At 48.7% G+C, this 23,418-nt stretch overlaps 1 protein-coding gene across 4 annotated transcripts in view; it reads left to right on the top strand.

Moving 5' to 3' along the window:
- The first annotated feature begins 2,030 nt into the window (after positions 1-2,030).
- The window catches only part of Dpp3 (dipeptidyl peptidase 3), a 22,970-nt gene continuing 1,582 nt past the window's right edge, over positions 2,031-23,418 (top strand). Inside the window, exons 1-17 of one of the 4 annotated variants that reach the window (XM_031389239.1) lie at positions 2,031-2,092; positions 3,251-3,525; positions 6,311-6,400; positions 6,904-7,041; positions 7,728-7,802; positions 8,802-8,895; positions 11,483-11,613; positions 11,709-11,839; positions 11,914-11,972; positions 12,864-13,058; positions 13,203-13,315; positions 13,680-13,772; positions 15,209-15,271; positions 15,356-15,480; positions 15,594-15,714; positions 17,136-17,315; positions 21,782-21,944. In XM_031389239.1, coding sequence (XP_031245099.1) covers positions 3,256-3,525; positions 6,311-6,400; positions 6,904-7,041; positions 7,728-7,802; positions 8,802-8,895; positions 11,483-11,613; positions 11,709-11,839; positions 11,914-11,972; positions 12,864-13,058; positions 13,203-13,315; positions 13,680-13,772; positions 15,209-15,271; positions 15,356-15,480; positions 15,594-15,714; positions 17,136-17,315; positions 21,782-21,944 — 2,041 coding nt within the window. In that variant the 5' untranslated portion in view covers positions 2,031-2,092; positions 3,251-3,255. Of the gene's footprint in view, positions 2,093-2,148; positions 2,173-2,340; positions 2,365-2,482; positions 2,507-3,250; positions 3,526-6,310; positions 6,401-6,903; positions 7,042-7,727; positions 7,803-8,801; positions 8,896-11,482; positions 11,614-11,708; positions 11,840-11,913; positions 11,973-12,863; positions 13,059-13,202; positions 13,316-13,679; positions 13,773-15,208; positions 15,272-15,355; positions 15,481-15,593; positions 15,715-17,135; positions 17,316-21,781; positions 21,945-23,418 lie in introns of those variants that run through there. The other 3 variants (XM_031389238.1, XM_031389240.1, XM_031389241.1) reach the window with 3 other exon arrangements.

The following is a 23,418-nucleotide window of genomic DNA, read 5'->3' as shown; positions in this document are numbered from 1 at the left end:
CCAGTTCTTGCTAATGATCGTGTTGGGGTCCAGGCAGGGGAACACATTCTGATCTCATTTCTGGTGTTGATTCTCGGACTCTGGGAGAAAGAACAAACAAAACATACTTGACTGGGCTCTAGGAAGAACTCGGGCTGGTGATGGAAGCCAGCTCTTGGAGCTTCAGAATCCAGGATTGTTCAATGGAAAAGCCAAGCATGGTGGCATGTGCTTGTGATCCCAGCATTTGGTAGGCTTTAAGGAAGGAGGACTGTGTGTTCAATGATAGCTTGGGCTACATGGCAAGACCCTGTCTCAAACAAAAAAAGTATTACTAGATGGATGTAAACATACAAAAGCCATGACCCATTAAAATAGAATGTGGTGAGAGAGAGAGAGAGAGAGAGAGAGAGAGAGAGAGAATGTGTGTGTGTGTGTGTGTGTTGGTGCAGGAGTTGGAAACAGTATAGTGGAAGGTCTTAGAAAATCAAAGGTCCTCTCACCTGTGCAATTGGTACAACAGTGATATGCTATCTCAGGGTTTTTGCAAGAATTAAATGAGATTCTATATGGCAAGCTGCTGGTAAAGGACTTCATTTAATATGCACTCCTATAATTGAGATTATAAAATGGCATCATGCAGCTTGGTTGGGGGTCTTGGATACTGGGATCCTTTATTTGCCTGAACTAGCTAGCCCTTGGTGGCTATGGCTAGCTCTACTCCTTCTGCCTAGTTATGGTTACATTTCAACTGGATCTCAGTCAGACAACTTTATACCTAGTCTAAAAACGAGAATAGGCAAAAGGAAAGAAGAGGACTTTCCTTAGGACACATTTTTACAGAATTCCCCCTTATAATAACACTCACCAATCAGAACCAAGAGCTACTAGCGCTGTGGTGACAAGCCTGGCCTTAAGCACCTTTGTGAATGAGAAACTGGTGTCTGTGTTGGGACACTGGGTGCACTGGGCCCTCTAAATAGGCAAGGTAAGGAAGGTGTGTTGGATTTCGGTCTAGAGACACTACCTCCTACACAACTCTAGGGGGGCAGCACTACCTCTTTATGGTTGCCCATCCCTTGGAGTAGACTCACTTGTTAGTCCTGAAGTAAAGCTGACAGTGTTCCAGAGTAAGAGAAGTGACCTTTCTAAAGTCACAGGTGGTAGGAGACAGACATCTGATTTGACCATAGACAACCGAAGTCAGGCCCCAGTCTAGCCCAAGTACTCTGCAGTGCTTACCTCGTCGATCATCGGGTACTTGCAAGAGCCACAGGTCACCCAGAAAGACACCTCCCTGACTACCAAGAGTAGACAACTGCCTGCATCCTGGGCTGCCCTCCAGTCACCAGAGACTGCTTTTTCTATTCTAGCTGGCAAATGATCACACTAAGAAAATGCCAGCTCCTAGCTGGCCTTGACTCTGAGTACGTTGAAGAAACTGGGGCTCCCAATATTTTAAGGATAGCTTCTATGCTCATGGCGACCCTGTGGAGCACCTGTAGCATTTTTCTACACCCCTGGGTGGATGGAACCACTATTCGCACAGCCTACACTCTATGTAAGAGCGTTGTAGTCTCCAAATAGCATCCTCAAACCTAAATCCAGAGAGGAGGGGATCCACATCACTATACTCTACTCTTTCTAAGTGGAGGTTGCTAACCGCCAAACCCAGGGGAGGGACACTGGAGGTGAAAGCCCAAAGAGAGCAGATTCCCAGCTACACGTGTAGAGGCTCCCGATGTATAGGAACCCTTCTGTTTGGGAACCTTGTCAGTCCCCTCTGTCAGTACCCCGCAGCAGCCTCGCGGGGTACCGAGATACTCAAACTACTTCACCAATCATCGCTTTGTGCCACTCCTCTGAGCAGTGAAGGCCAGCAGACAAAAGGCCAAGGCCTCAGGGTCCTTGCAAGCCGGCACCACCCGAGCGCCTGGGGGCGGGGAGATGATGAGGGGGCGGTGCTGTCTTCGTTCTTCTACTGGCTGTAGCTGCTGTCCATCTGATCCCTGGGGCCAGACTATTGGTCGGTTGGGGCGGGGCTTGTGTCCCAATGAATGGGGCGGGGAGCCGGAAGCAGGAAGTGAGTTCGCGAACGGAGCAGCTGCAGCAGGTGAGGTGCAGCGCTCTGGTTTTGGGGTCACGATGTGTCATCTTTAGGAGATCAGAGCGAGGTCAGGCTGTGCATGCAAGGTCATCCTCTTTCTGTTCACCCTTCAGTGCCTCTTCCAAATCTCTCCCAGCTTTCAGGCAAGGAGAATTTCCAGGCAGTAAAGAGTTAACACCTCTTTCCGAGCGAAGGGGTAGATGGGGAGGAGCCGCGCGAATAAGGAGTACGGAGGGTGGAAACGTGTCCTTAGTCAGGGGCGGGGCGTGGAGGACGTGGTGAGTTCTGAATTCCTTGAGTCCCAACTGGGCTGAAAAGCTTTGCATAAGTTGCTTGCTTTCCAAGTGTCATATGGTTCCTATCTGGAAAATGGGTTGTGACCTTATATGGCTTCTCAACAGAGCAACTGAAGAAAACCAGGTTAATGAAGGACTGAAGAAAGAGAGATGAGACTGGGGCAGATGCTGGGAAGGAAAAGCTGGAAGGAAACATCATTGCTCTTTTGGATTTACTTATTTTTTGACAGGGTTTCATGTACCCCAGGCTGACCTTGGAATCTAACCCAGGGCCTGGTTGTTAACTAGGCAAACTCTACCAACTGCGTTACACCCATGTCCTGGAAAGGCCTTTTCTAGTTTTCATACCCAGCTGTTGAGTTTGGTGTCATATTCACAATCAGTTTTGCAGAGGAGCAAAGAGAGATGCAGGAAAGTGATGAGGCTGCTTGGGTTTTACACCCTTTGGTGGAGCAGGGTTGGAACAGTGGGGTGGATATCCAGCATGAAGCTTTTGTCAGCAGTTGTGATGAGCTAGAGATGTTGGAAAATTCTGAACAGAGACTAGGAAATCTGAGAAGGTGGAGATAGACAGGGAGTGGCAGGGCTCTGTTCTGCTGGTTCTTCCTTTGTATGCCTGGCATCTTTGAGCCTCAGTTTCCCCATCTGTAATATGAGGTTGTTGGATTCAGACTTTTATGTCTGAGAGGCCACAGGCCAAAGCTGGCCCACTAAGTGTTTGAGTCTTTGAATTTCAACCTTTCAGGTGAATGAGTGCTACTTGATTAATCCCATCTGGGCTTTTGAGTGGAAGAAGTTAGTGCATGAGATCTCAGAGCAGACGCGAAGATGGCGCGTTCTCTGAGATGACTGTGATGTGTTCTTGCAGGGCTCATGGCAGATACTCAGTACATCCTGCCCAATGACATTGGCGTGTCTAGCCTGGACTGCCGGGAGGCATTCCGCCTGCTGTCACCCACGGAGCGCCTCTATGCCCATCACCTGTCTAGAGCCGCTTGGTATGGAGGCCTGGCTGTGCTGCTCCAGACATCCCCTGAATCCCCCTACATCTATGCCCTGCTTAGCCGCCTCTTCCGTGCCCAGAACCCTGACCAGCTGCGCCAACATGCCCTGGCTGAGGGCCTTACTGAAGAAGAGTATCAGGTCAGTTCTCACAGGCTGGCCTGAGGGGCTTCTAGAAGGGTGTGAAGAACCAGGATCAAGGGGCATTGATCTCTCTCTCCAACTAGGTAGAGGATTAGACTAAAGGGTGCTAGCTCAAAACACACACACATACATACACCTGTGGCTTCAGGCTTGTTATCTGTAGAATGTACACATGGTCTGCCCATAGTATAGTGGTGACCTACTTAGAACAGTGCCTGCTTCAAGATACAGGGGAGCAAGCCAGACATGGTGGCACATACCTTTCTTTAATTCTGGCACTTGAGAGGCTGAGGCAGAAAGATTGCTGTGAGTTTGAGGCCAGCCTAGGTACCATAGTTCTCGGCAGTCTGCCATGATTGTACACCTGATACTGGAGAACAGAGGAAGGCAGCCGGGGTAGGAATCGGGAGGTTTGTGAGGGATCTGGGTAGAATGTTCTGTTTGTCTCTTAGTACTTGTCTATGGATGTATTAGCCAAATAATGTACTTAAATCTTAGTATATTGCATCAGTCCTGAAACTTATAAAAGACAAAGGTCACACGTGTGCAGTCTCTTCATAGGTAGGCACTGTGACTGGTCCTTTTCTGTTCTGTGTGAGTGCACTGGATACTGAGACTTGTATGTGCACAGTGTATCAGGCCCCCATTTAACTTACCTGGAAGTCACTCTGTAGACCAGGCCAGCCTTAACTACAGAGATCAACCTGCCACTGTCTCTCAAGTGCTGGGATTAAAGGTGCACCACCACTACCTAGCTTAATTTATATTTTAATATAAAATAACAGTCTTGTGTGTACATGTGCAAGTGTCAGGAGAGAAGTAGACTCCCTTGAAGCAGGATCTTTTACAAAGATTTGTTCTATTATGTGTGTGTGTGTGTGTGTCAGTACATGTTGCCCATAGAGGCCAGAGGCATGGGATCCACTTGACATGGGTGCTGGGAACTGAACTCGGGTCCTCACCAAGAGCTCTCAATTACTAAGCCATCTCTTCAGTCTTACAGTGAATCTGAAGCATGTTCTGGTGAGGCTGCTTAGCTCTCAAGCTCCCAGGATGGGCTGTGTGCACAGCCCCCTTCCCTGTGCTAGGGTTACATGTGTTCATGGCATGCCTGACTCTTCTATGTGAGTGCCGCATATTCAGACTCAGGCCCATGCTTGCCCAGCAGGTGCTCTTACTGAAGCCTCTTCCCAACCCTGTTGACCTTTTACATCATGTTCTCAGTGTTCTGTATGCTGTCCGTTTTGCAGATCTCTGTGTCCTGGAGAATTTCCATGGAGTATATATCCCGTAGGACCATAAAAGGCAATATGCATTTTGTTTATTGGCTGTGAAACACTCTAAAGCAGTGTACATTGTAATCAAATTAGTATTTGGGTTTTTGTTTGTTTGTTTGTTTTGTTTTATTTTGTTTTGGTTTTGTTTTTTTAAGACAGGGTTTCTCCATGTATCCCTGGCTGTTCTGGGATTCACTCGGTAGACCGGGATGGCTTCAAACTCATGGAAGTACACTTGCCTCTGCCTCTTTTTTTTTGAATGCTGGACATTATAGATGGTTTCTACTTTTTCTTGAAAACAGTGTCACAATGTTCATCCTTGTATAAGTATGTAAGAGGGAACTGTGTGTAGAAATAGAGATGCTGGGTTGAAGGCTCTGAACATTTATAATGATCTGATTCTTTTAAATTATCTTCTAAGGCCACACATGGTGGTACACACCTTTATTTTTAACACTCTGGAGTCAGGGGTAGGAGGATCTCTATGAGTTCAAGGCCAGCCTGATTTACATAGTTTGAGACCAGCTAGGCCTCTATAGTGAGACCCTTCTATTAAAAATGGTTCAACACATTATATTCCTACCAGGAGTGTATGGGAATGTGACCTGGTTTTCTATAAGGGGAAGAAATTGATCAGATTGTTTATTTCTGAGCCAAGGTTACTATTATTTCTTCCATGTCTTTGGAATTTTTGCTTATTGCGTTCGGTCTCTGGGCCTTGGTCTACTGTTAAAAAGAGCAGATCTCTGTGGAAGTAGGAAGGACTACCTGAGTGTTAACTATTTTCAGTGGGATGCCTTTATTGGTAAGTAGCAGAGACCCAATACAAAGTGGCTTAAAGAGAATTATGAGCCTGCTGTGGTGACATATGCCTGTGATTGAACTACTTGGGAGGCAGAGAAAGGCAAATCTCTGTGAGTTACAGGCCAGTCTGGTCTACACAGTACATTCCAGAAGCGCTAGTAATACACAGTGAGACCTTGTCTCAAAAACAAAAGGGGGGGGATCATTAGCTCACATAATAGCAAGGTCCAGGGCTAGAGGAGGCTTCAGGTACAGTTGGACTCAGTTGTTGGATACTGCCTTGAGATGTGATCTTCATCTCTCAGTTTTCTCAAGCTATTCCAGTAATAGAGCATCTAGACCTGGTGATATTGGGCAGCTTGACTGTTAATCAGCCTATAGCAAGAGAAGGTGATTCTCTGACTGGCCTAGCCAGCTTACATGTCTACCCTTGGAGCTGTGGGAGGCAGCTTCTTGCTGTCACCAGCCTAAGTAGGTGTATTTGTTAGCTGCTGAAACCAGTTTTGTTACCCAGTAGGGTGGGGGTAAAATTTCATCTGTGACAACAACTTCAGCCAGACTGGGGCCTCCTTAGGATCAGGGTTCTGCCCTGTGATTTCTCAGCCTCTCCCACACTGGTATGCCCTGGGAAAAAAAGGTCCACCTTTTCCTGAAAGGGAGTAGTCTCATATGTTTGATACCATGTTATCTCCACTTCCCAGGCATTTCTGGTCTACGCTGCAGGGGTCTACTCCAACATGGGCAACTACAAGTCCTTTGGTGACACCAAGTTTGTTCCTAACCTACCCAGGGTGAGTTGGGGAGGGTGTCAAGGAGGCAGCAGTGGGCTGTAGTTAGAGACTAAAGGGACCCTTATTGGAGTCAAAGATGCACAACGACCCATAGCCCTGTCACTGGGACACTATGACTGTGGTGTCACTCGGCATCCCGGGTGCTGCAGATGTACACAAAGGAAAAGATGTACACAATCCTTTCAGACTGCTGATCTGAGAGTCAAGCAAGTATAGGTTGTGCAAATGTTAACTATTAGACACCTGCTGGTCATCACTGGGAATAGGCAAAGTCCATGCACTTATGACTCCTCAGATGTTAATACCCGTACTAGTAGCCTGGTAATGTTGAATACAGTGTCTGATTGAGTAGTTCTGTGGTAGCATGAGGTTCAGGTCTTCTCAGGGCTTGCTGCTGCTGCTGTTCCCTGGGCTATACTATGAGGTCTTAGGTTCAAGAAGAGGGAGGCTCTGGGAGTCTGAGGGACATGTGGCCAGACCAATGATTTCCTTTCTCCTTGCAGGAAAAGCTAGAACGTGTGATCCTGGGCAGTAAGGCTGCCCAACAGCAGCCAGAAGAAGTCAGGGACCTTTGGCAGACCTGTGGGGACCTTATGTTCTCTCTGGAACCAAGGCTTCGACATCTTGGGCTGGGGAAGGAGGTGAGCCTCACCCTCTAAGAACTTGGTAAAGTGGAGGCATCCTTGAGGCTGCATAGTATGCATGGAAGTGCAGCTATGATGGGAGACAGGAGGCTCTTCCCCTACTCTCAAGCTAATGCCACTTAGCACCACAGAGAACTGCATGGAATGTTTCTAGAATGTTCTTCCAGGTCTGTCCTGGCAGGGTGCGAGTGCACAGAGAGGGAAGGTGAGAGGAGCTGGGAGAAGGGCGTCTAGGAGAGAATGATGGTGGTGGTGGTGGGTGATCAAGGGTCCCTGCCTCTAGGGGTTGGTTGGGCTGTTTGGGAAGAAGCCATGGCAAGCCATAGGGGTGGGCCAGCTGGAGAGGATGTGTGGAGGACAGACTGAGTTAGGCATCGTGGCACACACCTGTAATCCCCTGTAATGGCAGCCCCTCAGTGGGTATGAGTTTGAGGCCAGTGTGGGGCTACATAGTGAGACCTTATCTCAAAGAAGAAAATACTGAAAATGTTCAAGATGACAATCTGTTTTACAGCCTTTTCCCCTAGAAATAGATGGGATGGACAGGGTGAAGGTGCTGGGAGGACATGCAGAGCCTAGGCAGGAAGCCGTCAGCTGCCTCGTAGGGGCTGCTCTGCGCCCGCAGTAATTCTAGTCTCTTGTCTCTCCAGTCACCTTTTCTCTCACTGTCTTTTCCCCTACAGGGAGTCACCACCTATTTCTCTGGGGATTGTACCATGGAAGATGCTAAGCTGGCCCAGGACTTTCTGGACTCTCAGGTTTGGGAATTGGCAATTTGGGACACTAGTTTGATGGGGCTTCTTGTCCCCACCCCTTCACCACTGCCACCTGCTCTTGGGTCCCAGCTTGAACTTAAACACTTATGGGCACCTTAGGTCCTTGAGAAGGAAAAGACTTAAGGATTCTTTGTGTGAGATGTAAGCCTGCGCCAATCAGAAAAACAGAGATGTCACACATGTGCCAGGGTGCACCCACCCTGTCCTGTGTTCCTCAGCCACACGACAGCTCTGTAGCTGTTTCCCAAGTCCATCTCACACAGCTGAGAGTCAACTGAAGTGGTTCTGTGCCTCACACAGTCAAGCTTGTGAAAATTAGTTGCTCATGGGGCTGGTGAATGGCTCAGTGGGCAAAGGTGCTTGCCGGTAAACCCATGACATGAGTTTGATCTTCCGGGATCGCCATGGAAAGAGAACGGACTCTTGAAGCTATTGAGGCCTCTACACAAGCACTGTGGCACATGTGTGGGCCCCCAGATAGGTATTTTTAAATTAGAAAGTCTGTTTATTTTAGTGTGTGTGTGCCTGAAGTATGTAGTGGGCACCCCAGTATGTAGGAGCCCATGACTAACCTGAGACTGGAGTTAGAGACGGTTGTGAGCCCCTGTTTATATTCTGGGAGTCAAAGCTGGGTCCTCTGCAAGAGCAATGCAGTAAGTGCTCTTAACTGCCGGGCTGCCTCTCAGCCCCAGTATATTATCTTTTATTCTTTTAAGACAAAGTCTCACTATGTAGATCAGGCTGGCTTGAACACACAGAGATCTGCCTGCCTTTGCTTCCTGAGTGCTGGGATTGATTTTTAAGTTAGCATTTAGTGTGTGGCGCACTGCTTGACAGTCATCCCTTGCCCTCCCCTGTGGGCTTGGGAAGGTTCCTCAGAGAGGCCCTAACCTACTTTGCCTCACTGTCTTGGGATGGCCACTCCTCCACTCTCCTTGATCGCCTCCAAACCCTGCTCTGTTTTTTTTTTTTTTTTTCCAGAACCTCAGTGCATACAACACACGGCTCTTCAAGGTGGTTGGCCAGGAAGGGAAGTCCCACTATGAGGTGCGACTGGCTTCAGTACTCAACACAGGTGCGCTCAGGCCCTAATGTCCATCGTCGGCCACCTAATGACCCAGTGGCTCAGGCCAGCAGCCCAGTTGTTCCAGTGGAAAGAGTTCTTTGGTGTCAGTTCTTTTTTCATACAGCAAAAGAGCGGCTCTTGACTCTCCGGAGTCCTTTATTAATGTGAACCAATACTCATGGGTGGTCATGAGTCTCTGATTGGCTCTACCTGGTTTCAAGGCTACCCCAGAGCACACTTAGCCTGTCCTCACACAGACACAGTAGCAGCAGTGACCTGTTATAAAGCAAGGATAGCGAATATATTTAGGCCTCTGCATCACCCTTGGCTTACACATTTTCACCCGTCCACATCCTTAGTCAGTGCACGCCTCCAACACTCTGCTCTAGCCATGTTCTATAGCTTCTGGTTCCTATGTCTCATCACCAAGTCTTTATACAGGTTGTTGCCTACTTCCTGCCCAGAACAGCTGCAAGCCCATCTTGTTTACCCAGCCGGCTCCTCTCCGTTCCACACCTGGATGTGGGTGGCTCCTTTTCAGGGATCTTCCAGCACTCCCACTAGTGTCCTTGTTGGTCTGTGTCTTGATGACAAGCCCTCTGCTAGAACGGGCTGTGTGTTTCTGTCAGTCTTTCCCAGTGCCCAGTGCTTGGTAATACTCAGGTATTCAATGTGGAAATGTGGGGGCATATAGCAAGTGAACATGCCATATGCACTCCAGACAGGGACAGTATGAGCTGCAAGAGGATGATCACAAAACTTAGGGGACAGCACAAAGTCTGTTTTGACAAAAAAGGGACACATTAACTAGAGAGATGGTTCAACAGTTAAGAGTACTTCCTGCTCTTCTAGAGGACCTAGGTTAGGTTACCAGCATTGTAGGTACCAGGTGTTAGTGTGATGCACATATGCACACACACACACATGTACACACATATGCACACACACATACATATGTACACACACATACACATGCATATGCACACATACATATATACACACATTTGCACACACATGCACACACATACATACATACATATGTACACACACATACATATATACACACAAAATAAAAACAACTCTTTAAAAAAGAAAGAAAGGAAAGGGACACAGGTCTGGGAAACAGAGGAGGATCATGTTAGTGGAAGTTGAAATGGATCCCATGCCCACAGTACAGATTGCAGGGTAAGACAGTGGCCAGGAGTGGCTTTGGGGCTGGCAATGTGAGTCAAAGGTAGAGCAGTGACCTTGAGTGCTCAAGGCCCTGGATTCTGTTCCACATACTGGAACATGTTCCTTTTCCGGCTGCTAGAAGGCTGCCTCAGTGTCTGTCGTCCTTGGCTATGGTCCCTTCTTGTCTCTCACAGTCAGGAGTCACCCACCGGCTTCTGTTCTCCAGTTACACTCAGCTCTCATAGTTTTTGAGATGTGACTCTGTTTTTATTCTTTTGTTTCTTTCAAAGATTGATTTCTTCCTCTTTTTTCTTTTTGAAGATTTATTTTAATGTGTATTTGAAGGTGCTTGAGGCCAGGAGAGGGTGTGAGTTCCGGTGGGACTGGAGTTACAGGTGGCTGTGAGACACCAGATGTTGTGGGTGCTGAGAACTGAACCTGGGTCTTTGCAAGAACAAAATGTGTTCCCCACCTCCATCCCCTAACACAGAGTTTCTCTATATATCCCTGACTGTCCTAGAACTCTGCAGACTAGGCCTTGGACTCAGATATTTGCCCATCATAACTCTTGGTGTGCGTGTGTGTGTGTGTGTGTGTGTGTGTGTGTGTGTGTGTGTGTGTGTATGGAGTATTGGGCTTTTTGTTGATGTGATGGGATTAAAGACATGCAGTACTACCCGCTGGAGTATTGGGTTTCTGTGGAGGTTATTTTTTTGTTTTTGTTGTTGTTGTTTTGAGGTGTCGTCTTCTGCAATCTTTGGGGCCACTCTAAACTCCTTGTGTATGTATCTGAGATGACCTTGAGTATGTATCTGGGATGACCTTGAACTCCTCTTCTTAATATACTTCTCAGCCGATGGTGGTGTGGTGTGGAGGACCATACTCTGCTGCTGGCACTTTCTGTCTCTCTTTCTTTCTTCTTAAACATTTAGCACAAATGTCCTGAAATAGAAGTCAGAGGATGATCTACAAAAGTTGATTCTGTCCTTTCACCCTGTGGAGGACAGGAACGAGGGACTACACTCAGGCTGTCATGCTTAATGGTTAGAACCTGTACCCTCTGAGCCAGATCTCTAGCCTCTGTGTGTTTTGAGACAAAGTCTTAGTCTAGCCCAGGCTGGCCTCAAACTGAGGGTAATCCTGTCTCTACCTCCCAAGCGCCAAGATTACAGGTGTGCACCACCATACCTGGCTTATGCAGTGCTAGGTATCAAATCTGGGGTTTTGTGCATGTTAGGCAAGCACCCTGTCAATTGAGCCACATCCCTAGTCTCTAATATATGCATGTATGAAGAAGAGAATTTATCCTAATTTCTGTTGGCAGTGGGGAGCCATTAAAGTTCTTAGTGAGCCAGAGCGAAAGCCTGCCGAGTTGCCCTTTTCCTGTACTGGCCTTTTCCCTCAGTGTTGCCTCATTCCTTAGACCCTGCTCTCGACTCTGAATTGACTTCCAAGCTGAAGAGATATGAGTTCCAGGGGAATCATTTCCAGGTCACCCGGGGGGACTATGCCCCCATCCTCCAGAAGGTGGTAGAGCACTTGGAGAAAGCTAAGGTAGGGATGGCTGGAGAGTGAGGGGGCCACTCAAAACCCCTCTGGGCAGCAAAGGTGGATGGCCCAAGCCTGACCAAAGCCCTTTTCACCTCTAGGCTTATGCAGCCAATAGCCACCAGGAGCAAATGCTGGCCCAGTACATGGAGAGCTTCACCCAGGGTTCCATTGAGGCCCATAAGAGGGGCTCCCGCTTCTGGATTCAGGACAAAGGCCCCATTGTAGAGAGGTGAGGTGCCAGCCTCTGCTCCCCCTCCATGCCTTCTGCTAGGTCGTCTTTATCTCTCCTCTTTTCTCCTCTAGTTACATTGGCTTCATTGAGAGCTACCGTGACCCCTTTGGCTCCCGAGGAGAGTTTGAAGGTAACTGCTTGTGGAGCTGGGAAGGTTGGGTGGAAACCCCTTTGCACGGGTCCAAGTTCACTCTCCTGTTCTTCCTTGGGGGGTCTGTCCTTCCTCCTAGCAGTAAGAACAGCAACCTGGGACAGTTCACCTACAATGTCCCAGCAGTCTGGGATAGTTCACCTACAATGTCCCAGCAGCCTGGGACAGTTCACCTACAATGTCCCAGCAGCCTGGGACAGTTCACCTACAATGTCCCAGCAGCCTGGGAGAGTTCACCTACAATGTCCCAGCAGCCTGGGAGAGTTCACCTACAATGTCCCAGGCACTGTGTGCTACAAAGTTAACCTGAGGATTTACTGTAGTGGTGGCTGAACCCAGTTACCCTGACTCAGAGCCATTTGGCTGTTTTACCTTTTGTGGCTGACCTGACGAGGCTCTCAGGAGACGGGCAAGCGTGATTTCTTAAGCCTGGATTTACCCATCCTCCATTCTGTGACCATAAGCCAAGTAGTCAGACCTCTGAGCATCACAGAGTCCTGTGTGCAGTGATTTCCCCTGTGCCCGTGAGACTGATGTGGTAGCTTTCATCCCTGGGGACAGCAGACTGCCTCAGTCTCTGCTTAACTCTCATTCTTCCCATTCTGTATAGACAGGCCAGATATCAAGTTGCTAAAGCCAGAGCTTAGCCTGGCAGGAGGAAGGAAAGTGCCAGTAGTACATGGGTGCTCAGACACAAGGTCATAGGAACGTGATGGAACTCTGCCTGGGCCCTGAGGCTTGGGGCTTGCAGTCCCCAATAGGCTGCTGCAGACAATTGTGTTGCGTATATAAACGTGGTGCATGGAAGAACTGGGGAGGGTGCAGTGGGATCCCAGGATGCTGCCAAACCACAGCCTCGCCTCCCCACAGGCTTCGTGGCCATGGTAAACAAAGCCATGAGTGCGAAGTTCGAGCGACTGGTCGCAAGTGCTGAGCAGCTGCTGAAGGAGCTGCCCTGGCCTCCAGCCTTTGAGAAGGACAAGTTCCTCACCCCCGACTTCACTTCCCTGGACGTCCTCACCTTTGCTGGCTCTGGCATCCCTGCGGGCATTAACATCCCCAACTGTGAGTTCACCCCTTCTTCACCGCCTATACTCCTCCCCCTTCCCATGTGTTTCTGGCCACACACTGACCTTTGCCCCTCAGCCTTCTATCAGTGCCTCTTGACCTCTGCCCTTCCCTCTGTCAGCTCTCATCACTGTCTTCCAGATGACGACCTGAGACAGACAGAAGGCTTTAAGAATGTGTCTCTGGGGAACGTGCTGGCTGTGGCCTATGCCACAAAGCGGGAGAAACTCACGTTTTTGGAGGAAGAAGACAAGGTGGGCACTGGCCGCCTGAGCCGTGGGGCGAGGCTATATGAGTCTGGGAGGCATGTGGACCAGTACTGTGGTGAAATCAGAGTCCAGCTTTGGTTTGGCTTAGCCGATTTCCCGCCACGTGACTGACCCTTTGTCACTGGGAAGCTTCCATTTCCTCGCAGGGTGCACAGTGGAGAGTCATTATGCTGGTCCTTCTCGCTGGGTCATTGTGGGGTGAGATGGATTGCTCCACTTGTGTGGAATAGAATAAGCTTGACTTCCAGAAAGCACATTCCCCCCCATGGGCCTTGCTGGGAGGACTTGGTGTGTAGTGCGCCCACGGTGAGATGGTGGTGGTCAGTGGGGTCCTTGCTTGTCTTGACAGGACCTGTATATCCGCTGGAAGGGGCCGTCCTTTGATGTGCAGGTGGGGTTACACGAGCTGTTGGGCCACGGCAGCGGCAAGCTCTTTGTACAGGTGAGGGCCGCCAGCTGGGATTACCTGACCTGTCCCACCCATAGGTGAAGCCATGGCTCCCTTCAGTATCTGGAAAAGTACAGGCTCCAGGTACAGAGACAGACAGTGTCTGCAACCTTGGCACCGGCAGTGACAGAACCTGGCCCCTCATGGTCTCCGTCTAGGGTCTGCCTGAGTCATACTTCCAAGGGGAGCTTCCCCACCCTGAGCTCAGCAGTCCCTCTTGGACAGCAGCCACCAGTTGAGCTATCTCGGAGAACCCTGTTTACCCATTCATTTCTCTGGGCTCCTGGAGCATTTTGCAGGGAGGTCAGTTCAAGTCTTTTCTGCTTAAGGGACTGTCTCCCCAGAGCACTTCCTCCCCATTGCCACCGTGCCCTTGGCTCGCACTTGGGTAACGTGGAAAGGCTGACAGTCTTTTTTTTTTTTTTGGGTTTTTCGAGACAAGGTTTCTCTGTGTAACCGTGGCTGTCCTGGAACTCACTCTGTAGACCAGGTTGGCCTCGAACTCAGAAATCCACCTGCCTCTGCCTTCCAGGTGCTGGGATTAAAGGTGTGCGCCACCACCACTTGGCAAGGCTGACAGTCTTTAGAGACTGTCATGCTAAGGAGACTTGAAGGCTCCCAGCATGGAGCCATATAGCTGAACTAATCGTAGGAGAGTAAAGTCCATCAGTGAGAATGGGCTTCTGGGCTAGGCTTGCTCTCAATGGTGGGGCTGCCTCCCTAGATGAGGGAGGGGGAGAGCTGCACGTGGCAAGTCCAGAGAATCCAGAGAGCAGCTGAAGGGACGGCACCCAACACGGTGTCTCATCCAGTCTTTTATTCAGGCCATGGCCTTAAATCCGTCTTTTCTTCTGGCTGGGCCCCAGTAGACCCATCTGTACAGTGGGGTTCCTGATGCCATCCCATGAACTCCTATGAAGAAAAGAAGGGGAGGTGAAGTATAACCCCGACACTGTGGGGTATTAGCGAATGTGTTACTATCTGGGATGCACAAAGGTTACTCGGGCTGATCCCATCTGGGGCTCTTGGTCTCTGAGCCTCCGTTTTCCCACCGGTGGTGTGTGTTGGTGATAGAGCCTTCCCCAAGAGGTGGCTGTGGAAGATACTTGGCATGGTGGGGGGCCATGTTGGCAGCATGTGTGGTAGCGCCAGAAGCACATGGGGAGAAGCCACCATGCTTGGTGGCCCACATATTGGGTGTCTCTTCCACAGCTCTGAGAGTGAGTTCCCATACAGTTTCAGGTGGTCCCTCCCTTGTCTGGACCCCAGTTTCTCGCCCTGTACAGTGAAGTGCATGGGTGGTTCCTAACTGCTAAGAGATCCGAGGGTTGCTTCAGAGCTTCCCCTCCCTTATCTCTCTGCCCCACTCAGATTCTGCCCAGGGACTCCATCCCCTAGCCCACTCCACATTCATCACCTTTCTTCTACAGGATGAGAAAGGTGCTTTCAACTTTGACCAGGAGACTGTGATCAACCCGGAGACTGGGGAGCAGGTAAGAGAGCCCCCATGGAGCCAGGCGGCTGGGACAGGGGACACAGGCAGGCCCTGATTCTTGGGTCCTGGGTCATCCTTCTAGATCCAGAGCTGGTACCGGAGTGGAGAGACATGGGATAGCAAATTCAGCACCATTGCCTCTAGCTACGAAGAGTGCCGGGCCGAGAGTGTGGGCCTCTACCTCTGTCTCAACCCCCAAGTGCTGGAGTAGGAACAGTGGGCTGGAGGGGCGGTGGGCTGAGTCCCCACCCTGGGCCGCTGTGAAGGCACTGGAGCATGGGGCTAATCTGATCATCCCTGTCTCACCCCGCCCCCACCAGGATCTTTGGCTTTGAGGGAGCGGATGCAGAAGATGTAATCTACGTGAACTGGCTCAACATGGTTCGGGCCGGGTTGTTGGCTTTGGAGTTCTACACCCCAGAGGCGGCCAACTGGCGACAGGTAGGACAGGCGAGGAGACTGCCATGAGGCCACAGTCAGGATTCTGGGTGCAGGGATTGGAAAAGTGCACCCCCTAAGGCAGATAAACTCAAACTCTAACCTCAGACTCTACTGTGGGGAAAGCTATATCACATTTCTGCTGGAAGAAGAGAGTGAGGATTCAAATTCATGTAGTCTTCCTTCTTAGTCACTGGGCTTAGCCACTCAGTCACAACAAGTAATTTTTTGTTGTTGTTCTGTTTTGTGCTTTTCCAGACAGGGTTTCTCTGTATAGCCCTGGCTGTTCTGTAACCCACTCTGTAGACCAGGTTGGCCTGGAACTCACAGAGATCCCTCTGCCTCTGCCTCTTGAGTGCTGAGATTAAAGATGTGCACTACCTACCTGCCCAACATATAGTTTGAAACTATGTCAACCAACAGTGATTTAATTTTTTTTTTTTTCCTTTAACTTATGTGTGTGCCCAGTTTTGGAGAGCCAGTTATCTCCTTCCATTTTGAGTTCTGGGAGTCAAACTCAGGCTGTCTGGTTTGCATGGCAAGGGCTTTACTCATCAATCCACTTTGCTGGCCTTTTTATTTTTATTTTTTAACAAAATCAAATAAATACATTTTGAGGAGTCAGCATATGTCATTAAGGGGTACACATGATAAAGCCTTGCATCTTCTAGGGAGGTTTTCCTGAGTCCAGAAATTCCTGAGAAGCTTGGGCGATATAGCAAGATCCCATCTCAAAAGGAAAAGAGAGGGCTGGAGAGATGGCTCAGTGGTTATGAGCACTGGCTGCTCTTCCAGAGGACCCGGGTTCAATTCCAGCACCCAGATGACAGCTAAGCAAATTGTCTGTAACTCCAGTTCCAAGGAATCCAATGCCTTCTTCTGGACTCCACAGACACTGCATACATGTGGTGCACATACATGTAAGCACAACACTTGTACATATAAAATAAAAATGAAATAGTTTTTTTAAAACTTAGAGACTTATGTGTGTGCACACATATGCTCACACATTTTAGAGTCTGGACTGTGAGGTTTAACTCCTGAATCCCTTAGCAGCAGTGTGGTCTTGAACCACTCACTTCAATTCTCTGGGCCTCAATGTTTTGTCATATGTAAAAGTGGGGTCCTTGTTGAGCACAAAAAATGATTGGGAAAGCGAGTCTTCCAGGTCTTTAGTCAGGGGACCCCCCTGAGTAGCTGCTGTGTGGCAAATTCTGAGGGGGAACAGGGCACCAGGTTCTGCTCACATAGACTGCTTCAGTGAACACAGGAGAAACTGAGGGGAGAGGAGTGGGCAGTGTGGACCCCCAAGTTAAGAGGGAATAAACGGATAATGGCCGCTGATGATTAGCATGTTGAACACATTAGCAAATTGTGCACTAAGCACTCAATATCTGCTACACACGGCCTTTTTCCCTCCACAGGCCCACATGCAAGCCCGGTTTGTGATCTTGAGGGTTTTGCTGGAAGCTGGCGAAGGACTCGTTACCGTCACTCCCACCACAGGCTCTGATGGGCGTCCAGATGCCCGTGTCCACCTGGACCGCAGCAAGATCCGCTCAGTGGGCAGACCTGCCTTGGAACGGTTCCTACGGAGACTCCAGGTAAGTGAAGGTCTCTCATCTTGGCTTCCACTAGCCTCTTTTCTGTCCCTCTCTCCCACCTGTCAATACCTCTTAACCTCTTGGATGGTCCCTTCATCCAGCAAGTCTTTGTAGTGACAAAATAAGCTATGAGCAGTTTCTCAACATGGACATGAAGGAATGCAGACAGCAAACAGAGTCACATGAAAGGAGCTTTATGGCGGTAACACTGTTGCATGTGATGATGAGTAAGCCTGGAAAGGAAGGCCTGGTGCTTGAGTCGCCAAGGAGGGCATTGAGCCCCCTGCATCTGGGTTAGATATGGTTGTGGAGCCGTCATGTGGGTAGGCGGAATCAAACCCGGGTCCTCTGGAAGAGCGCTCTTAACCACTGCGCCACCTCTTCAGCTCCATGAGGACACCTGTCTTTATGGTGTAGTACTTTCTACAAGAACGGGACTCTATTGCGTGTTTTCAACAATTCACATATAAATCGTAAATTTATGGTTGTTTGAATTAGAAATCAAAGTATGTCTTTGTGATGCCCATCTATTTCCAGGAAGAATCTAAAACATCGTTAGGTAAAACGTGTGGGAGTTTGGGGTCTTTTTGCTTTTATAATTTTGTGTGTGTGTGTTTGTGTGTGTGTGTGTGTGTGTGTGTGTGTTTGTGTGTTGGTGTGTGTGTGTGTGTGTGTTTGTGTGTGTGTTTGTGTGTTGGTGTGTGTGTGTTTATGTGTATGTCTGTGTGTGTGTGTGTGTTTGTGTGTGGGTGTGGGTGTGGGTGTGTGATATTGAGGGGTTGTGCATATGCCACAGTGTGTATATGGAGGTCAGGGATAATATGTGGAGTTGATCTCTCATGCTTTTATGTAGAGTTTGGGGCAAACTCAGGTTATCAGGATTGTGTAGCAAGTGTGTTTATCTGCTGAGCTGTCTCACTGCTGACCTAGCTCACCAGCCCTGTTTGTTGATTTTAGTTTTCCTTTTTTGTTCATTTTTTCTTTTTAAAAATTTTTTAATATTTTGAGACAGTCTTACGTGTATCCCTTGGATGGCCTAGAACTCACTATGTTAGACCAGGCTATTCTTCACTCCTCCTCCTGTTTCTGCCTCTGCCTGCCAAGTGCTGAGATTGTAGGTGTGTACTGCTACACCCAACTAAAATAATTGTTTGTAAAGTTAAATAAAATTAAATTAGGAGCTAGAGGTACAGAATGACTTAATAAATGTGAGACTCTGGGTCTCATCCCTCCTCTACCAAAAAAGTAAATCAGGATAAGAGCCACTAGGTGAGGGCACAGTGTCCTTGGCGGGTTCTGAGATAGGCAGGGGCACTGTTGGCAACGCCGGTGAGATAGACCTGAGTGGGTTCTGGAATCTATTGGTATTATTGGTTTGATTGATTGTGAATTGGTGACAAACAAGCTGTGCTGGCAGCTTCTGGAAGCTCACTCTACCATCTTTGCAACATTTCTGTGAATCAAAGATTTTTGCTGCAAATGGCAAATGCTGTTGTCAGAGCATTAGGAATACGAATCAAATCTACTGGCTCCTAGGCATTATGGAATCAGCGCCCTGAGCCCTGGCTGGCCTGCTACTCTCTGTGTAGACCAGATGGTCTCAAACTCACAGAGACTGCCCTGCTTCTGTTTCCCTGGGATACAGGCATGCTCAGTGTGAGTGGCCCCGTTTGCTCCTTGTACAGGGCAGTCTTGCTCATCATCTTCAGTCTCCTCAACAGTGTGTTATAGACCCAGAAGGTGACATCATCTTCGATGCAGCTGTTTATTTTGTCAGCCATGGTTTTTTTGTCTTTCTGATGTTAGCGAAGATTAGATATGAATATGTATTTGTGGCTTCTTGGAAGGTCTGACAACAGTGGGCTCAATTCCTGTGATTGGCTGACTGGAACTATGGTAGCCCTACATTCAGACATGGCATAGGCTCTTCATTTCACCCAGGGACTCCCTGATTCCTGTTATTCCTGTAGTCTTGCACACACACACACACACACACACACACACACACACACACACACACACACATTCAGGAGAGACATCTTGTATGTACTAGATATCCACAATTTTTCTGTCATCATTCCCTAAACAGTATGGATTAAGAACTAATTACATAGCATTGCATTGGGTATTATGAGTAATCTAAGGACCTGGGCTATCAGGCAGTTGGCAGACTGCTCGTGTAGTGCACATGGAGCCCTGGGTCCTGTTCTCAGCACTGCATAGAAGTGTTGGCTCACACCTGTGACCCCAGCACTCAGGAGTGGAGGCTGGAGGATTAGGAGTTTAGGGTCACCCTTCACTATATAGTAAGTTTGAGGCTAACCTAGGTAGGCTCTATCTCAAAAAATAAATGAAGGGCTGAAGAGATGGCTTGGTGGGTAATAATGCTTGCTGCATAAACATAAGGACCCAAGTTCGAATCCCCAATCCTTATGTAAAAAGCCAGGCCTGCTTGCATACCTGGCAGCGGCAGCACCACAGAGGTAGGAGGATTGCTGGAGCTCTCTGGCTCCAGATTTGTGAGCACTCCGTTTCATAGGAATAAGGTGGAGAATGATAGAATAGGAGCTAATGCCTTTCTCTGGTTTCCTCTGCACACAGCAAACACACATCTGCACATACATCAAATACATACACACAAATACATAAATTTTTAAAATGTGTAATAAACCAAATGTGATTTAAAATATGCTATACCAGAAGATGCCTATAGCACACCATTTTGGATTAGAGACTTAGACATTCAGATTCTGTGGTCCGTTGAGGGCACTGGAACCCATTCCCAGCAGTCTGTTCTGCCTGAGTCACTTCTGGTGCTACCAGCTCCTCTGGTGTCCATGTTGCTAACTCTCCAATTTGAGCTCCCCAGATCTGGCTTTGTTGGTGTGATGATCATGTATGAAGAGATTACATATTACCAAGAAGTGAGAGAGATGAACCCCCAGAGTCCACATAGCAGAGGGAGCAGATAGACTCCTACAAAATTGGAGGTGGGGGGTAAGACTAGGGTTTGAGCCTCGGGCTTCAGTCCTAGGAGGTGCATACTATACTATGAAGAGAAGTTGAACGATGTCCATGAGCGTGAGAAAGTCTACTATAACCAAAGTTTAGGAGCGTGCAAGAGAGACTATGAGAGGAGACAACGTAAAAGAACCTCTGTTGGTCGAACGGAAAGGTGATGCTTCCATAACTGCCTCTGTGGGCCTTAATCCCATTTACAGTGGAGGAGCCTGGGTGCTTTTTTTTTCTTCCTGAGACACAATTTCTCTGTGTAGCCCTGGCTGTCCTGGAACTCACTTTGTAGACTAGGCTGGGCTTGAACTCAGAAATCCGCCTGCCTCAGCCTCCCAAGTGCTGGGATTAAGGCGTGCACCACCACTGGCCAGCTCCTGGGTACTTTTAAAAGCCCCACCTCTTCCATATTTCATTAAATTAACTTTGTGTGTGTGTATGTGTATGTTTGAGTATGATGTATGTGGCATATGCACATGTGTGTCCTGTTCTATTACTCTCTGCTGGGCTTCCTTGAAACAGCGTCTTTTTACTGAACCTGGAACAAGACTGACAGCCAGCAAGCCCTAGTGACCCTCCTGTACCCCAACCCTCAGCACTGGGATTACAGTGCGTGTCAATGCCAAGTTTTTTACATGGGTGCTCAGGATTTGAACTCATGCTTGTGGTTCTTACCCACTGAGCCATCTCTTAATCCAAAGCCCAACTTCTTTTTTTTTTTAAAGATTTATGTTATTTATTTATGTGTATGAGTACACTGTAGCTGTACAGATGGCCATGAGCCATCATGTGTGTGGCTGCTGGGAATTAAACTCGCTCTGCCCACCCGCCTCACTCCAGCCCGCTCACTCCAGTGTCATTCACTGTAGCTATCTTCAGATGAACCAGAAGAGGGTGTCAGATCTCATTACAGGTGGTTGTGAGCCACCATGTGGTTGCTGGGATCCAAACTCAGGACCTTCAGAAGAGCAGTCAATGCTCTTACCCACTGAGCCATCTCGCCAGCCCCCCAACTTCTTAATATACACTAGCTTTTTGAAAAAAATTTAGCTGTCAGACATTCTGCCGCATACCTTTAATCTTAGCACTCAGGAGGCAGAAGCAAGCAAGTCTCTTATGAATTCAAGGCCCAACTGGTCTACATATCGAGACTCTATATTTAAAAAAAAAAAAATTAGTCACCTAGGATGTTGTTGTGGCTCAGGCTGTACTCCCTATGTTGCCAAGGATGGCCCTGAACTGTTGATCTTCCTGTTTCTGCCTTCCAATGCCTTCTGCTGGGATTATAGGTGCCACCATACCCAGCTTAGCCATTAGGTTTATAGCTCTGACATTTTTATAAAAGGCAAACCATAGCACATCCTATCCAGGTACAACTGGCCATGGCTGCTGCCAGAGTCCTGTGGATGCAAGGTGAGTGCCCATCCTAGGCACTTAATTCCTCCTTCCTACAGGTGCTGAAGTCCACAGGGGATGTGGTTGCAGGGCGGGCCCTGTACGAGGGCTATGCAACGGTCACTGACGCACCCCCAGAGTGCTTCCTCACCCTAAGGGATACAGTACTGCTGCGCAAGGAATCCCGGAAGCTTATTGTTCAGCCCAACACTCGCCTCGAAGGTAACGGATGTTACACCATTTGGTGGAGCTACCTGAGGTCTCTCCAGAGAGCAGATGATGCACTTGGTTCAGGGAGGGCTCCCTCTGCCACACTTTTTCGGACAGACCTCAGGCCCAGAACCTTGGCATTTTCCATCTCACATACATACACAGGGACACTGATTGTCAGACAGCAGCAAGAGGTCTCAGCAAGGCCAACAAAGTAGGAACTTGTAGAGGCCAGGCTGGACTGGAGGATCCTGACTGTGGAAGGTCCTAGAAGGAGGTGAAGTCAGGCAATGAGCTGGGACTGCATCGTCCTCCTAGGACCTAAGAGAATTTGAATCAGCAACATTCGGGATGGAGATGCCCTGGATCATTCCCCCTTCTCAAGTAACACTTCCATTTTCAGAGTCCCTGGCCCTGCCTGCGTGGTGCCAGTACTTTGTGTGCCCTATCTCTCCAGTGCACCAAGGCCACTCTACTCCATAGCCTTTGTACATGCTGTACCCTCCGCTTGGCACGGTGGCCATCAAATCTGTGCCTGTCTGATTCTTCTTGTTGGTCAGGTCCCTGTTAAGTGGCACCTTCCTGAGACATGCCATTCTAGCCCCTCAACACAAAATAACCCCTTCAGTCTCCTATCTCTCAGCCTTACTTTCTTTGTGCTTTGATGCCCCGAGTTCAGTGGGGCCCACTGAGGGATGGAACAGTGGGTGGAACTGAGGCCATTTTCAGAAGTAGTTCAGAGCCCATTAAGAATGAAAACTCAATGAAGATATTAATCACACATGTTTAAAGGATACTAACAGTGCTCTAAACATGCAGATAAAGTTCACATATGTAGCTTCAGAGAATCCAGGAAAGGTCATGGGAGGAAGTGGTGGAAGGAGCCAGACCTGAGGAACAGGTTGGAGTTTTCAAAGGTGGTGGTGAGCTGGGGTGTGGTCCACGGTAGAACATTTGCCCAGTATGTAAGAGGCCCTGGCTTCTACCCCCAGCACTTAGGTAGTGGTGACGGTGGTGGTAGAGGACTTGCAGGCCCTAGGTACTGGGTGAAGTGTTTTCACCATAGGCTGGGATTGTAGCTCACTGGCAGCATGCTTTGCACTGCCATGTAAGGGCCCAGGTTCTATCCACAGTACTGGAAAAACAAAACAAAACAACAACAGCAACAAAAAGAAACAAAAGAAGAGGAACTTTTTAAGAATGAACTCCCCAAGCCTAATGAAGAATGGTTACTAGCCCCTCACCAGTTTCATCTGGGAACTGAAATACACACAAATGGTCTTTACCGAGTCAGAACGTTAACTTAGGCCATGTTAGCTACTATGTACCTCTCAGTGCCACATGCCACACAGAGTACAAAGGCTGAGCAGCTGGGGAGTGACCCAGGGGACGATTCCCATCAGAATCCAGGGACCTTGAGACAGGCCCGTTTAACAGGTCAGATGCTCAGAGCCGCTGCTGAGCACCCCATAGACAGGCCCGTTTA

This window comes from Mastomys coucha, unplaced genomic scaffold (genome assembly GCF_008632895.1).
Source record: "Mastomys coucha isolate ucsf_1 unplaced genomic scaffold, UCSF_Mcou_1 pScaffold21, whole genome shotgun sequence".
Taxonomy (NCBI): Eukaryota; Metazoa; Chordata; class Mammalia; order Rodentia; family Muridae; genus Mastomys; species Mastomys coucha.
Note: the sequence above shows the minus strand (reverse complement) of the source record. Positions and strands in the feature narration are given on the sequence as shown.